Source organism: Carassius gibelio, chromosome B2 (genome assembly GCF_023724105.1).
Source record: "Carassius gibelio isolate Cgi1373 ecotype wild population from Czech Republic chromosome B2, carGib1.2-hapl.c, whole genome shotgun sequence".
Classification (NCBI taxonomy): Eukaryota; Metazoa; Chordata; class Actinopteri; order Cypriniformes; family Cyprinidae; genus Carassius; species Carassius gibelio.
This window is the reverse complement of record NC_068397.1, coordinates 26,760,244-26,774,745: the sequence shown is the minus strand read 5'-3', so window position 1 is coordinate 26,774,745 and position 14,502 is coordinate 26,760,244. Positions and strand designations below refer to the sequence as shown.

General features: G+C 37.7%; 1 protein-coding gene across 1 annotated transcript in view; it reads right to left on the bottom strand.

The window, feature by feature from the left end:
- LOC127951469 (ephrin type-B receptor 1-B) overlaps positions 1-12,801 on the bottom strand; it is a 204,825-nt gene extending 192,024 nt beyond the window's left edge. The window contains exon 1 of the mRNA XM_052549345.1: positions 12,553-12,801. Within this exon, the coding sequence (XP_052405305.1) occupies positions 12,553-12,622 (70 nt within the window). The 5' untranslated portion in view covers positions 12,623-12,801. The remainder of the gene's footprint in view (positions 1-12,552) is intronic.
- Between the last annotated feature and the right edge of the window lie 1,701 nt (positions 12,802-14,502).

The window sequence follows — 14,502 nt, the reverse complement described above, 5'->3', positions numbered from 1 at the left end:
TACAGAAAACAGAGGATGAAATGGAGAAAAGAGAGAGAGAGAGAGAGCGCGTCACAAGTGAAATCAGCCTTCACCTCCAGTGTAGAGGGAGTTGGAGAATAACAACGAGTGAAGCTCAGATCAAAAGACAGCTGTTTTAATAACTTTCAGCCGAGAGGACGGACAAGGCAACAGCTTGGAAAAAAAACGGAGGAATATAAGAAGAAGCAAGATGCAGATAATGATCTGAGCGAACGCCAGCCCCATTAGACGGAGAGATGGTTTGTGTGTGTCCACCTGTCTGTGGATGTCAGCGAGCGACCGCTGTGCCGTTTGTTAGAACATGGAAGTTTGTGTCTCAGGGGAAGTACTTGAGCCGGAGGTGGAATCTCTCAGACATCTTTCGCTCTTGTTCTCCTTCCTTGGTTTCTCTCTAACTCTGTCTCCTGCAGAGACACTTTTATATTCAGTTAAGGCAGGAACAATGGCGCACATGCCTGATTGAAGCATCACGCATATACGCCTCATCACACCGCCTTGTTAGGCCGACCGGGGAGGCAGACGAGACAGAGGGACCAACGTCCCAACGTGGGAAATTATCTCAGAGTTTGAATCGGTCTGGCAGGAACGGCTGCTGGAGATTTGGGGTTCCCGTTCCAGGCCGCGGATGACTGTCGACACTGCATTATTTTGGTGATGATTAAAAAAAATCTTGATATTTACTTATTTTAGATTACTGACCTTAAACATAATTTCTATTTTCACTTCCCAACAAAGACAAAGCTTTTAAGCACTACAGCAATAAAATTAAGATGAAAATATTGGTTCCCGCCTTGGTTGTGAAAGTATTTTCCCATGGATGTAAAAAAATATGTATAGATATAGATATCTAGATTTATACATCTCAAATTTCCTAAGTCTGTTTAGCAGCGATTCCCACCAGTTAATGAACCTTTTTTACTGAGTTTGTCCAGATAATCCATGCAAACAGATTTGGTTTAATAACTGTGACCACTTTTAGATTCACACTAGCGTTTTGGCTCCTGTTTGGCAGAAACAGGACATTAACCTGACTTTACTGTCGCTCCCCAAACCGCCCGCTCGCCGCATAGAAACTACTGTTGTAAAAGTGAACAGATTTGTGTCTATAGATACGAGTGAGACTGCCAATAGGCATGAAATCCACAACCCCTAGAGATGATACAAGATCAGCGTCATAAAAGCCCAGATGGCTGATAGCCTGTGGCAGACCCGCAGGACTATAGATGGCCATTCCAGTATGGCCAATTATAGCAATCACAACGTCTCCCAGGAAAAATGAATGGCTCGGAGCGGGCAAAGCTGAAAAATAGTGTGTCCGTGTGGGGGTTTGTTTCTAAACAACTTAAACTGACTGTTTGAAAAATGGAAGGAGTAGTCCACACCAATGCATCAAAAGATGAATGTGTAGAGAACGGCCCCAAAGTGTACTGTGAAAATTAGCAGAATGATCTTGATCTGTGTGGCAGATCTACACGCTAGACTGTATAAACTGTATAAGTAATATCTAAATAATATTTATTCTCATTTTTAATGCTATTTTTTTTTTAAATATAAACAGTTTTGAGATAAAATTATTGGAAAACATAATATGATATTTACTGGTAAACAGTATTAGCTTATCTTGTTTTTTTTTCTATACAATTATCCATCCATTCCTGATTTCTACTACATGCCGTCAGTGTTATCAAAAAGGTTCATGCAGGCAATAGAATCAAGGTGTTAGATGACCACATGGGCAAAAGCCGCTAATTAATCTGCTATAATGATGAGGCAGCAGCCGCTCTGGCTGGGAGCCATGCTCAGCCCTATAGCACACCGCTGCAGTCCAGACACCCCCAATCTGGCAACCTGCTGTAATTAGGGCCAAGTCACCTATTTCCCATCACCCTGCATGCTAAGAAATCAATACTTAATTACTTCCAAACCTTCCCTTTTCAGAAACACACACACACACACCACTGGCCTGAATAGAAAACCCGACATATACAGGAAGCTCCTAACACAAAAACACTTCAAAAAAAAAAAACAAGGGAAGCCCCTCATCTAACTAACGTCTACTTGAACATTAAGGATATTTTTCACCACATTTTCCTTTTCTTCCACCTTTCATCCTTTCCTGTGCACCCATTTTTTTTCTCCCTAAACTGGAGATTACATTTATGGCAACAGCACAGTGAAATATGGGTCTGTGATGATTCTGCATAGGCAAAGAGGTCATAACTCAGTCTTAATGAGAGAGAGAGAGAGACCATGAGAGAGAGAAGGAGAGAGCAAGAGGAGGCCCAATCAACAGTACTGCACTGCCTCTTCACACATCAGAGATATTACCCTGCCTGCCACAGTAAAAATAACACCTGACAAACTGCTTTTTGATGAAATATTAATGATCTAATAGCATTAGTCAGCCCCCCTGCTGACCCAAACCTTGATTTTCTGAGGTGAGCTGATTGCGTGCGGCGAGCAGTTTAAAATCAGTCGAGTCGAGGAGGAAACGCCACGATCAGTCATCGGTGCTGCTGATACACGACACAGCTTAGAGGACGGAAGATCTGAGAGGAAACAACTGTGCCAGGTACAGGATGTTGAAATCCTCACGCTAATAATGTGAGCGTAAACTAGGTCATGTTCGGCTGCGATTGGTAAAATGTTTTTCATTATTCTCTCTCTTTAAAGTGGTCACACTAGTCCTCACACCTAGGGTTTGAATGAATCCTACGCTAATAAACAATGGGGTGCAATAAGAGCTCAAATTATGTAGCTTTTTGAGGAAACGTTTTTTCTTACGTTAAAAGCATTTCGACTTTCACACAACAAAACGGACCAGAAAAATCCTATAGACTTGAATTTAAGGAGGGAATCAGGCTACTTTGCATCTAGAAATCAGATTTGCATGCATACACATATTTTTTAATATATATATATATATATATATATATAATTTATTTATTTATTTTTTTTTATCAGGCCAAAATGACACAAAGAGAGCATTAGGGTTCAAATTCTGTCTGATACCAATAAGTCTATAAGTATTTTAATTAATCAGCAAAAATCATTGCTTAAAATTGTTTAACATTTACATTTATTAAATATTTAGAATACGATTTTATCCAAAGCAACTTATATCAGAGGAGCAAAGCAATTTGTCAAAGTACCAACATTTCCATTTTAAACACTACAAGTCAGTTTAAGCAGCACAACATTATAATGTACAGTATGAACAATTGAATGAATTAATAATTTTAAGAGTAACTAAAAATATTACATTTAACTGTCTTTTTTTATTATATTTTTGTGATGTTAAAGATGAACTTCAAGAAAGTACTGGAAGATGGTAATATAACTCTAATAATAATGAGTCTGTCCAACATTAAATATTCAATATTGACTAAGAAATTAAAAGACTAGAAATTAAAAACATCAGCTGATAATAATGACATGGTGCTGATATATTGTGATTCCCTACACTGGCAACCACGTGCCAAAGCCCTGGCAACCAACTACAACACCCTAACATCACGTCACTCACAACGTAAACACAAATGACTTTTTCACAGATTAATATTAAAACGGTCAGAAAATGAAGTTGCATGCTTCATTTAAATTTGCGCTTTCTGCATGAGCGCTTTAACTAAATACGTGTTTATAAAAATGAACTGTCCTGAGACCTTGGCAGACTGTCAACAACTCTGCTCCAAATAACTGGTAATATTCCAGCCCAAAATGTTGTTTTTGCTTCACCCTTTCAAAAACAACCCTAAAAAGGACTATATTAACAGCTGAATGGCTGAAATAGTTTCTGAGCGCGCGACTGCGTGAGAACTCCAAAATCAACCCAGAAGCCCCTTCATCTCCCTCCGCCCCAGTCTTCCTGTGCCTCCCGGACTAATCCAGGGGCTCAAGAGGTGAAATTAAACCATTATGGCAGAGTGCTGGAAGCAGCTTTCATTAAGAGAGTAATAAATGAGCTGCTTTGTTTCTCAGACTCCTAAAACTCAAACGCGTCTTTCATACGTCCAGATCTTTACAGCCCCTCCGTCTGCACCCCAAACACAGACATGGACTCGGGTTTCACCTCTGTTTGGAGAGGTGGAAAAAGAGTTGGGGGGGAGAGAAGCAAATGAAAAGACAACGTAAAAAAAGACCAACAAACTGAACAACTGCATCTATTTAACCGAGTATACAGTGAGAGAGCGAAAGGGAACAGAACCAATTATTGGCTGCTCTCTGGGCAGGAAGCAGAACTCTCTCCTGCTGCCTGTGCCACCTCAAGTTTTAATTAAAATGCCTCTTTCCTTTCAAAAAATGACAGTGCAGGGAAAGAACGAAGACAATGAGAAAAAGCAGTCCCAGTCAAAACAGACCCCACGACGACAACAGGCTTTTGTGAGCTGCTGGGGGAAGTTTGGGAGTTTAAAGTAATAGTTTACTTGAAATTTAAATTCGGTTATTATTTACTCACCCTCATGTTGTCCCAAGCCTGCATGCAGGACTCTATTAAGACATCTGAATGTCTTAATACTTTCCTTCCCACATTCCACAACCATTCTTTTTAACCCTGGTGCCATCAAGCTCTCTACAGCATTTATTCATTTGGTAGATTCTTCCATTTAAAGCAACTTACGAATGCATTGACGATTTATATGAAGGAGGCAGTGACATCCAAAGCAAACAACATCCAGCTGACTTGTGATAGTCGTGATGCATCAGTTAGAATAGGGTGAAAAATCATAAACAAATCAGTAACGTTTTGCACCATATGGCATCATCTCCTAGAAAAAGTGTTTATGAGGTTTAGAGCCGCCACTGCGGAAATTCCAGCTAGTTTATATACACTACAGCGCAACGGTTTTCAACATCGATAATATGAAGAAATGTTTCTTGAGCACCAACTCAGCATATTAGAATGATGATGGAACATGTGACACTGAAGACTGGAGCAAATACTGCTTTGCATTGCAGGAATAAATTATACTTGAAAATATATTTGAAAGAAAAAAAAGCTATTTTAAAGTGCAATAATATTTCACAATATTATTATTTATTTTTTTACTGTATTTTATTTTTTCCATGTAAATGCAGAAGTAAATGCTGCCATAATAAAAAAAATATTGCTGACATCAAATTTTGAACTGAAGAAATTGAAAATACGTTACATAAATGCATAAATAAATACTATAAATGCATAAAAATACAATAATGACTGAATATTAGAAGACTTATAAACAGTAAAGATTGATTTGTATGGCCTACTTTAACAAAACTTTTGTGATTTGTATATATATACATACATACATACATACATACATACATACATATATATATATATATATATATATATATATATATATATATATATATATATATATATATATATATATATATATATATATATATATATATATATTTGAAATATGACAGCCTCCACCCCCATTCAGTTTCATTGTACAGAAAGGAGCTGAGCATTTCTCAAAATGCATCTTTTGTTTTCTACTGACAAAAGTTTGGCACAATATGAGGGGGAGGGATTTTCATTTTGAGGGTGAACTCCTCCTTTAATTAGGCCTGAAGCTTGGCCTTAACAACCTTTGGAAACATACACAATAATCAATTTACCCTGCCACAATCTCTCCTCCGGACACACTGGGGAGGATCCCATATCTGCTGACGGGGCCACTTACCCAATGCACCATTTGACCATTCGCACATAGAGAGAAAGAGAAAGAGAAAAGAAAAAAAAATGTGTTCTAGCTTTTTCTGCTGATTGCACTTACATATATTCACTCTGTCCCCAACCAGGTGACTTTTAAATCATCTGATAAAATGGTTTTTGGAGGGTGGGGGTGGTATTGTGTGACGCAGGGCCATAAATCCAAATAGACAGCGCAGCATTTTCAGAGGAGACTGATTTTAGATTCAGGCTCTAAACTTGTGGGTCAGTGCGACAAAGAGTTGCACTGCTTTCCCAGCTGTTTATTATCACTATTTAACCCAACTTCATTATGCTTGACCTGACACAAGTCAGAATCTCCTGAGAAAAAAAAAAACAAATCTATTATTGCATTAGATCAAACGTAGACTTTTTTGCTCTTACCTTCAATTAGCTGGTCTGAATGTGATTTCTGGGGACGTTCGCCATTCATCTCTGCTCTAAATTCATAGGAACACATGCCTGTTTGGTTTAACGAGGCCATTTCAGACCTCGTTTGCCAATCTAGTGATGCTGAAAAAGCCACAGAGCGTGAAGTGAGACCGATGGCGCTCTGAGACAGGAAAAGCAGAACCCATAAAAGACAAGAAACCAACAGGGCTTTGAGGTCTGCCGGTCCCACCGTGATGCCACACACCAACACACACCCCATCGACCATCTGGCTGCCGTGCCTGGAGAGTACGGAGACCCTTGAGGATCAGAGATGGTCTCGCTGAGATGTGTCACCCAGATGCCCCAAAATAATTTATAAGGGTCCAAAAATGCAGCAGGGAGAGAGTTTGAGCATGGATACAGAGTTCCGCGATACCAAACACCTGGATACCAAACCAGATCTAACTTGCAAAAACCAACCTGAACCTACATGAATTCTCAGATAAACCAGAAGAAAACAGCATAAACCAGCTTGAACCTACATGGATTCTCAGGTAAACCAGCAGTAAACAGCATGAACTAGCCTGAGCCTCCATGAATTCTCAGCTGAAAACTTTTAGCACAAACACAGACTTAATTAACCAGCACAAAACCATCAAGTTCTGACATGTAACTACCTATATCAGCACCAAACCAGCAATAGCCCGAGTAATCCAACATGAATTGTTGAGTTAAAACTGCCTAGAACTGCAATGACCAGCATAATCCAACCTATAACAAAATGATTCCACAAGTTAAACCTGCATAAATAAGTATACACCAATACTAACCAGTATAGGCCTAATCAAATCATACATTCTCAGACAAACCAGCAACATATCAGCACTAAACCAGATTAGACCAACATAAATCTGGCTGTTTCAGCAGGAGATGCAAACTAAACAGTGTGCAGTCAAATCCAGCCAACAACTTCCAAAACCATTCCTTGGACATTCACCTATAGTGAACTCAACCGCTGGAGCTGTCAGCATTAGAAGAGCTGCTCAATTTGAAAGTCAAATGACAGTCAACACACACACACGTCATAAAAAGCAAACAGCTGTATTACATTTAAAATTCATAAGGTCAGCACATCCATAAAGCCATGACAGTCCATTGACCCTCACATTAACATTTAATAGAGATCCAACTCTGTGTCTTCTGCCTTTACCAGAAGAACTCAGACAAGAGGAAGTCTTTTTATTATTAAAAAAATATTTAAAAAATCTTATCTGTTTCCATCACCTTTCTGAGGAAGCGTTCATTTACTGAGAGATGAGAGATCTCATTTGCAGGTGCATTAGTTCTTTTTGTTCGCTGCTCTTTGAGCCTCAGACGCCGCTGACAGTGATACGGAAGATAAAGCAAACATGAAAAGTCTTTTAACCCATCATGAGCAAAGATGATTCAGTCTGTTAATGATGAAGAGGTTTAAAATCAACCGTACAAGAAGAACAACTCTCCTCCTGAGCGTCTGTGGGTGTTTGTCTGCAGTATTGATGCACAGATATCTGAAATACTTGATTCTGATTAGACAGTGGCAGCAAACTTGGGTCAAATGCAATCTTAGGTTAAATGCTAAATTAAAATGTGTCAATCTACTGTAATTATTGTGAATAAATATTTCAAACAAATTAATGTGTTACTTAAAGTAGCAGAGTAATAAGTGGGATATTATTACAATCATCTGGTCATCATTGTTAAATAAGAGATAGATACATGGAGAAAAGGAACCCAACATGGCTCAGCCGGAGAGAGATAAGATGAATTTGCATGCCATGGACAAGTAGGAAAAAAAAGAGAAAGGGAAATAGGAAAAGTGTGGTCAGCATCTGTAGCTCATTATTCACATCAGCTGCAGTAATTTCCAACACACAGTCCTGTCCACCCTTAAATAAATTATGGGCACGTTGTGTGCATTTAGTCGACTGCGTGATAGAGATTGATTGGAGAGAAAGCATGAATAAATCTTCACACAGACAAAGAAACACAGATGGATGTCTGCATGAGTTATAAATAGGGATGTCAATAGATTTAAATATTTAATTTAATTCAAGTTTATTTGTATAGTGCTTTTTACAATACATATCACTGCAAAGCAACTTTACAGGAAATTACGTTTCTACAAAATTTAGTAGTAGCTTATCAGTGGTGACAGTTTATGTGCATATGGCAGAAATGTCCGAGAAAATCAATTAATTGAATTGCATCAAGCAACTTATTTGTGATTATTATAGTAATAATTACAAATAATATTTGCAATAATATTCATTACAAAATAAATATAATGTTACAAATACTATAAATATATTTATTAAAATAATGCAAACTAGAGCTGCACAATATATCGTTTCAGTATTGATATGGCGATGTGCGTATCCATGATAGTCACATCGCAGGATGTGCAATGTTTAGTATACCGACCGTTATTCATATATTTACTGTATACTGATTATTTTCTATTCTCACACACAGAAAGCGCGTTACCAGACGCAACATCTATCGTGTCATGTTGAGCCGCTAAACTGGACATGACAAAGCGACCTTCGCAAATCATCTGAACTGTGTCAGTCTGACGTAAATAGAATGCGGCATTCATTACCTGTCTGCTATTTGTCGTGACGCGTACAGTGTAGACATCATCACTGATTATGATGGGTTCATAGTAGTTTGTTGTATTGCATTGCCACTCGCATCCAGTGTAGACACAGTGAGAGCCTCGCAGATGCACGTGAACTCACTTAAATGACATATACGCACGAAATTGTCAAAATGCATGTCTCTGCAAGAATCCTTGTAAACACAGTTGCTTATGGCTTAGGTGAAGGTAAACAACGGAGAAAGAAAATGGATGTGTGATTTTTCTTTTTTTTTTTTTTGCTTTAATACATATTTATTAGATTTAATTTGTACAGTGAAGACTTTGCAGTGTTATTTTATATTTGATTATTCAATTTCTGTACATGAATACTGTTAGACTTACCTGAAAAATGTAAAGCATTGTTCATTTCATTTGTATCTTTGTTCTAATATATTTATCTATGATATAATTTGTTTATTTTCTATGCTGATTTAATCACCTACAAAATTACCCCTATCACTGCAAAAACATTTATTTATTTTTTTTTTTTTTAAGAGCTAATTAAGTCATCTGGTGATTTTTTTACATATTTTGTTTCTTTCATATTGCCCTAATACAAACCAGTAATGGCATACATAAATATATAGCTTGATAGTTTCAACTGCATAACAATCACTTAGCAGCTTGGATGAGGCAGGTGATTTGAGGTCAGCTCAGTACACTGATGGCAGTGCCATCTCCCTGCAGCGAGTGTGGATAAACTCCACTGGGTTTCTTTGTCTCTTACAGAACAACAGTGTCAGGCGGGATGTTGGCTCGGTCTGCGGTGAAGTCATTTGATAAAAAGAACTCCGACCGCGGCATTAACAGAGGACAGAACGAGGGACTTCAGATAAGGCTTGTTTATTTGGGCCATCTATGTGGGAACAAGGATGCACTTGCGATGCACTTAGTGACATGACCACACTCTCAGACCTCTTTAAACAGCGAGTGTTTGACCGAGGGTTTGGATGGCCGAGTATGTGTGGGTTAGGAGTCTAGAGTGCTTTCTATAACCTATTTGATGTTTCCACCGAGAGAAAAATGTCAAAATGACAGGCCAATCGAACCTGCACTTAAAATCCTGACTGAGCACTTAAATCCTCCCAGACGCACACGAAAAGCAAAACAGATCTAAGACAGCTCACCTGAGTGAAGATTATCGTGACAGTCTTCATTATACAGCTTATTTTGATGACATCAGTTTCTAATCAACTCAACTGAAAATTCACACAAAGTTCACGATCTACACATTTTCTTTGTCTTTTTCATTTTGTCATTTTCTTTACTGATTCAGTCAGTATGAATCTTCATTTTCTACCTACCTACTTTTTGTAATGTGATGCTTTTCAGAGTAAAACATGATGATGTATGAAACTATTATGAACAATAAAACCTAAAAAAAAAAAAATTTGGGAAGTCAAATTCAATGTCCTATTGAATGTTAATAAAGATAAATTGCACAGGCTGTTTATGTACTTGGTTAATAACAGGAAAATAATAATAATAATAATAATAACACAAACATAAATAATGAAAAAAATCAAATATTAATAATATATAATATTAATAATAGTCTTTCTGTGCAAAAAATAAAAATAAAGATAAAAAAAAAAAAAAAAAAAAAGTTTAATAAAGGTCCAAAAACAACATACTGACAATTGTATAACTTCCTAACATCACCTCACCTAGACAGATTTACGCATTAGTGTTTCACGAGTGCAATGACATATGTGTGCATTCATAATTTTTCAGATTTATGATTATTAGGCACGGTTGATGAACCGTGCTCACTGATGCATGGAAACGCGTCAAAGCGGAGTCACTCCGCTTTCCACTCTCCACTATCCCAGATGGTCCCCCAGACCCTCATCTTCCTCACACGCACACACACACACACACACACACAGTTTTGCTTTTCGTCTCCCTCCCCCATCTCTTTCATCCGCTCTCTCTTGCCTTCTCCGAGGCTCACATGGCTTTGACACATTGTTTGTGGTCACCGGTCTGGTTTGGCAATTAGTAGCCATAATCTGATATTGCTGATATAGGCTCAATGACAGGCTAATATACACAAATCTACCACAGCAAACACACTTTAAACCACAGAGGCCAATTGCCTTTCAATTAGCCACTAAAGAAGGAATCACTAACCCTGTTCCCTCCATCTGCTGCCTTCAGACACACTTCAGCTTGAAAATTTCGACGCTTTTGTGTGTTCTGTATGGCTGGAATCTAAATCGGACACATTAGAGCTTGCGCAGACATCATTTAGCAATGACTGTCTGAGGTAAATCACGGAACGTTTTAGTTTTACGATGCAAAAAAAGCATGCACGCTTAAGCAAAGTGAGTTAGAGAGCAGCAGAGGGTTGCAAATAAAACTGTGTGAACAATACACAGACTTACGCGATACTTGTATGAGTGTTTTCAGACAGAAAGACAAGCAAACAGTTTGTGTGATGGATGGAATTGGACAGGCAGTGGAGATGGAAACAAATAGACAATCCCTTCATGTTGGCTGTGTGTTCATTACTGATCTGTAGACCAATTTCTCCACACACACACACACACACACACACACACACACACACACACAGCATGCCGAACTGAATGTCTTATTTCTGGCGCGACTGCAACAACCAGTCAACCACCATCTGTCAAATGCCAGACAAGGAGGGAAATATTTTTTTTCTCCCCCTCTCTCATTCTTGCTGTGTTTCTGCTTGATTTTTCTGTATAAATCATGCACTTACGTGACCTGAATACAACATGACATCGGTGGTCTTCATCGGTGGTTTTGTTCACACACAAATGTTCCTGAACAGGACACAGGTATTACTAGTCCAATTTGGGTTTGTCAGTTAAAGAGATAGCTCACCTAAAATGAAATTCTGTCATTATTTATTCATCCTCGTGTCATTCCAAATCCTGTCTGATGTTATTTCTTCATTGGAACACAAAAGTCTACATTAGACAGAATTACAGTCACCATTCACCTTCTATATGGAAGACAGATGCAATGAAAGTGAATGGTGACTGAGGATGCTGGTCTAAAACATTCTTCCTAACATCTCCTTTTGCGCAAGTCATACAGATTTTTGATAACGCAAATAAAAACCTCATTTTGGGATCCACCATCCTGAATATGAATAATAAATTCCTGTTTCTAGCTTTTTTAAAATATCTAAAGAGTAAACTGTATTTTAAAAATCAGTGCATAGGTAATTTTCACTGCCCAAAATCACACTAAACCAAAATATCCAAAGAGTCAGTTTCTATATTGCAAAAATTAATAAATAAATAACCCTTTTCCATAAGAAAACGCTAGAAAATTACATTTTTAAGCCTTTCAGAGAGTATCCTTAATGATGTTCCTAGTATGTAGCTGGTAGACCATTCTGAACCAGTTTAAGGTGGGCAAGCTGGTTTCTCTGGTCCTAACTGAAAATTAGCCAGTCCAAGGTGGTCAGTAGCTGTTCCAATCTAGAAAACCATCTTATAATAATGTAACATACAATAATGTTGATCATAAAATGACCCGCGACTACGCTCTTAACCACATGTTAAAATCCAGCAGTATTCCAACCATTCATTCCGTAACATTCAGCACCCCGACCATCCCGCGTCTGTCAAACCACCACAGAAACTCCTTCCCAACTCCGCTGGATACCAAAAGATCTCTTTCCATACTCGCGAATAAATCCCAGCGCGACTCTCCGCTGCGAGACATTCACCTGTCAAACCTGAAACACGGAGCGCGTCAAAGAGAGACAAACATCCATATATTTACCTTCCATCGCGAAAACGGCCGTTACAGCACACAAAACCGTTATTAATCCCACAGTCATGGTTAAAGGCATTAGCCGCGGTGTCCCCTTGAATTTGGAAAACCGGACGGCGTGGCGTGTGCTTAAAATCCGTCACTTGTCACGCAGGGTGATATTCCAGCGAGCGAGCGGCGTGGAGTCACATCGCAGGCAGTAGTAAAAGAGTGAGTGGATGCTGCCACGGACGCGGAGCGCAGAGATGAGAGCCTGGGGGAGACGGACCCCCCCGAAACCCCCTTTAAAACCCATGAACCAATCAGAGCCTGCACACCGAAAACCGCCAGCCAATAACAGACAGTCTCTCCTTACAGCATGCATTGTTATTCAAAACAAAAACTTTTCAGTGTTTCTCTATGAGGTGAAATATGCGTTCGGTTGGAAGGGAAATAGCGACCTCACATGGCCAAAACGGAACTTCACCAATGGAAATCGCTTCAGCTTTTTTTTTTTTTTTTTTTTATTAAATTTAAAATTTTAAAATGACAAGCAATATTTTGACCATTTTAAAGTTAAACTTAGACATTAAGATGAATCTTTTTAAAATGTATTTATTTATTTGACTCAAAAGTGGTATAATAAACCGTAGTTTCATATACATATTTGTTTCATAAAACATTTAAATTTATACATTTAGCGGACACTTTTATCCATAGTGACTTACTGATGAGGACAACAGAAGCAATCAAAACCAACAAATAAGGAATAGCCTATGTAAGTGCTGTGAGTGTGACAAGTCTTGGTTAGCCTAATGCAGTAACAAGGTTTTTTTTTTTTTTTCTTTTTCTTTTCTTATAATAAATACAAAAACAAATAGATAGAATAGAAAAAGAACATTGAAGGTTAGTGTTAGAGAGTCTCCTTTTTTCTTCTTTTTTTTAAAGAAAGAAAAGTCAAAAGAATTGAGAAAGTTAGTGTTAGATGCTCTTTTTAATAAAAAGAAAACAAGTACATTGTATAGAAAAAGAGGCTCTTTAAAAAAAAGTATTGTATTTAAAAAGTACAAGTGTTAAAGGATCAAGTGTGTTTTTTTATAAATAAATAAAATGGTTAAATTAGTGGAACAGAAATAGAATAGAGAGTGCTAGTATTAGAGGGTCAAGTACAGATGCAGGATATGTGTTTTTATTTAAAATGATATTAAGAAAAATATTAAAACACGTTTTAGTATGGATGACAGTGTTATAAATTAAAATAATAATTTATAACTTTTTAACTTTTTAAATGTAACAGGATGTTGCTGCTTTTGTAATGGACTTTAGAAATAACTTAATTAAAAATTTCAATATTAATGGCTTGATAAAGAGAATAAATAAAGAATGTGTCCCTGGAAAAAAATTCCGGTCTAAACAGGTGAAAAGCATTTGTCTAAAGACAGATTCGGCCCTGGTTTGTGTCTTTTCTCTGAAGATGAATGATAGTTTTAGAATAAGCGTTTGACATGAAACTTAATAAAAATGACACGGTCTGAGTCTCTCTTGCAACAGGTCTGTCAGGAGGGATACATCAAATAGTTCCTTTTCTCTCTAATCATCTGGGCACATTTTAGTATAAGTGATTTTGAAAGCAACAGGAGAAGTAGATCTGACATAAATGCAACATCTTTCATCATCCTGCAAGACTTAAGCCTAAAGGTAAGACAGCAATTACAACTAAAGCAATCTGCGAAGTGGAAGTGGTGTACATGAAGCCGAACAATTAGAAGAGAGACAGAGAGCGAGTCAGAGAGACCATACGGTTAAGCAGAGGTACTACTGTAGTGACCGTCAGTTTTGTGTTTTATTTAAGCCTAAATATGATTAAATTAAAGTTTAAAGCAAAGTTTGAACCTAAAATAAATAAATTAAGAACAATGTTGTAAAATAATATACATCATACATCATCATAATGTGGACCCTATTTGGTTTTAATGTGAT